The 2,909-nt window shown below is 50.2% G+C and overlaps 1 protein-coding gene across 1 annotated transcript in view; it reads right to left on the reverse strand.

Moving 5' to 3' along the window:
- Positions 1–795, reverse strand: part of GPA33 (glycoprotein A33 (transmembrane)) — an 11,489-nt gene extending 10,694 nt beyond the window's left edge. The window contains exons 1-2 of the mRNA XM_012728910.1: positions 726–795; positions 417–571 (exon numbers count right to left, since the gene is read on the reverse strand). Of these exons, the coding sequence (XP_012584364.1) occupies positions 417–571; positions 726–795 (225 nt within the window). The remainder of the gene's footprint in view (positions 1–416; positions 572–725) is intronic.
- Positions 796–2,909: the final 2,114 nt, after the last annotated feature.

Below are 2,909 nucleotides of genomic sequence, written 5' to 3' on the forward strand. Positions count from 1 at the left end.
TGGTGTTTCCGTTTTGGAGGCATGGGATTATGCTATTGCTTCCAAAATAGAAATAGAAAATAAAACCTCTTTCATACTCTCCCAAAAGAATTCAAACAGAAGAAAACTGAAATGCTTATAAAATAAAATTTGGTCTCAGTAAGAGCACAATGCTAATCAAAAGAAATGATTGACTCAGAGGAAACAATTTTGGTGACCGAGATTGGTCAACAGAGAGATTTTGGGGAAAGTAACTTTGTTTATATCAAGGTGACTTAACATGCCCCTTTCTGGGCCTGGCATCCTCTGTCCTGCCCTGGCTGGGTGCTGACATTCATTCTACCTAACATTTACTGAAAGACTTTAAAGTGATTGCTCTTTGCAAGGTCAGATGAGTATCATTTCGATGATGCCCCCAACTTTTTAAGGGTCCCCACCGTATGACTCCTGAGGAGTTTGTTCCACTGGATGAATCCATTTCGGTCCGAGGCCACAGTGCTGTAATTACACGGAAGAATAACGCTCTTTCCCAGGGGACCCATGAGCGTTTCCGTTGGGGTAGTCACCAGGATGGCACTGACAGGCACCCATACTGTGAAGAAAGCAAGAAAATGGGGGACAGAAGAGATAAGTGAGTGACCATCTATCCCACTCTCTGCCCCCAGGCCCTCCCGGAGGATGCCCCTTGACGTCCTGCCTTGGGCGACCACAGCTCAACCCATTGCAACTGCCATCTCCCACAGCACCCAGCTTCTTCTCCAAGGCCGGAGTGAAGACAAACACGTGTTCTTTTGTCCACCCTGTCTCTGCCTGCATGGCCCAAAGAAGTAAAGTGCATTGTGTGGTGGCCGAAAGCTCAGCCCCACCTCTTTCCAACTGTGCAAACTTCTCTCCACCCCAGCTTCCTCATTGGTGAAATAAATACACAGATCCTTCCTGAGTTGTTGGGAGAATGCAGCGAGGTGACAGGTGTAACTCCTTGCTCAGTGTCTGGCAGGTAGAAAGCGCTTCATGAATCTTCCTCACCACCTTTTTAGTTATGATGATGATTTATCCATGTATTTAACAAATATTTATGGAGCACTAAAATGCAGGAAGGAAGTTTATGAATAAAATTAAATCAAAGTAAAGAGATGGAGGGGATTGCCCAGGGAGTTTATTCTCTGAGAAAAAAGTGTGGCTACCCTGAATCACCCACCACCTGACGTGGACTCTCCTCTGTTCCCTCCCCTAGGATCTGGGTGGGCCTAGACTACTCGGTGGCCTGTGGCTTCTAAGGCAGGGTCATGACGGGCTATGAGCTTTGCCTGGTTCCCTTGCGATGTTCACCTGGGAACCCAATGAACTTTCTTGAGGAACCAAAGCAGCTATGGAGAGACCAAGTGCGGGAAGTTTGGGACACAGCCCCGGGGAGTTCCCATGGGACAGCCATGTTCAGCTCCTGGGCACGTGAGGTGAGCAAATTCGTTGTGTTGCTGTCCCAGCTGCTGCCAAGGAGTGGGAGGCAAAGCTGAGTGATCCCTATAGAACTTGCCACATTAAGGATTCCTGAGCAAAATATTCATTGGCATTGTTTTAAGTCAGTAATTTTGGGTGACTGTTTTGCAGCAATTGATGATTAGAACAGAGAACCCTGTGAATCCCGGTGGAGAAACTTCCAGGCAGGAGCACAGCAGTCAGGTGCAGGTGCCAGAAAGCCATGAGGGGTGGGGGAAGAAGCGTGAGAGGAGACACGAATAGAAGGGTCTCAGGTTGCTCCTGGCCTTGTCTCCGTACTTAGGACTTCATCTTTCACTCTAAATGAGGTGGAAAGCCCTTGGACGGATTAAGCAGAGGTAACAGAGTTGAGGTGCAGCTTTTAAAGACCATTTCTGGCCAAAGTAAGATGAATAGGCCGGTGGGAAACGGAGGTGGAGAAATCACACAGGAGGCTATGTCAATGACCCAAAAGGACTTGCACTCAGGTTACGGTCATGGCAAGGCGTGGTCCCAGTTGGAACATGGAGGAAGAGCCAGTGGGATGTCATTGCACACTAGATTTGGTATTAGAGGAAACGAGGAGTGAAGAATAAAGATTTGATCTGAGCAGTTGAAAGGACGGAAGTGTTATTTACTGAGACAGGTTTCAGGAACAAGATCAGGAGCTTGGGAATGTGTGATGTGGAGACCCTTAATTGCCCTGGGCACCCCAGAACTTGTGGCAGGGGACCAGGAGGAACCAGCAAGAGACAAGGAAAACTGGCCAGGGAGGGAGGAGAACCAAGAGAAAGTGTTTCCCAGAAATGCCAAGAAGAAATGTGTCCTGTGAAAGCAAAAGCAGAGGCACTCTTCAACGTCCCTGAGGTGCAGAGTCAGGGAGCTAAGCAGAGAGGACCCCTGGGTGTCATAGCATGGAGGGGACCACTGAGGAGTGACTTCCTGGAGCAATGAGGCTGGAGCCTGGAGGGGTCTTCGTGGGTGAAGAGAAGTAGATAGTTTTTAGCCAGAAAGCAGGGAGAGAATGGGGCTGCACAGGCTGGAGGAAGCTGCAGGCCCGAGAGGTTTGTACCTTCAAAAGTTGTTGGATCATTTCTGTATTTTGGAGTTTTGAGGATGAGAATAAGAGGAGAGAGAATGAGAACAGAGGCAGGTTCCTATGAAACTGGAGATCCCACCCCATCCCTCTCCACCTCAGGGCTCCGGAGCTTGGCCCCAGAAGCTGCTTGCGGGCAGTACAAGCAGCAGCGGGTGACAGGCTCTTTACCGCCCTCCACCAGTGGCCCCACTGGGCTCAGGCTGCAGGCAGAGGCCAGCAGTGATGGTGGGCGGCAGTGTTTCCTCTACCACGCCACTCCAGAGCGTGCAGCCCTTGGCTCAGGGCTGCAACAAGAGCCCGGGGCCCCATGGACCAGCTCCAACGAACGCTGTGGCTGCCCCCAGCTGCAGTCAGT

Source organism: Condylura cristata, unplaced genomic scaffold (genome assembly GCF_000260355.1).
Source record: "Condylura cristata isolate star-nosed mole 26May11 unplaced genomic scaffold, ConCri1.0 scaffold00024, whole genome shotgun sequence".
Classification (NCBI taxonomy): domain Eukaryota; kingdom Metazoa; phylum Chordata; class Mammalia; order Eulipotyphla; family Talpidae; genus Condylura; species Condylura cristata.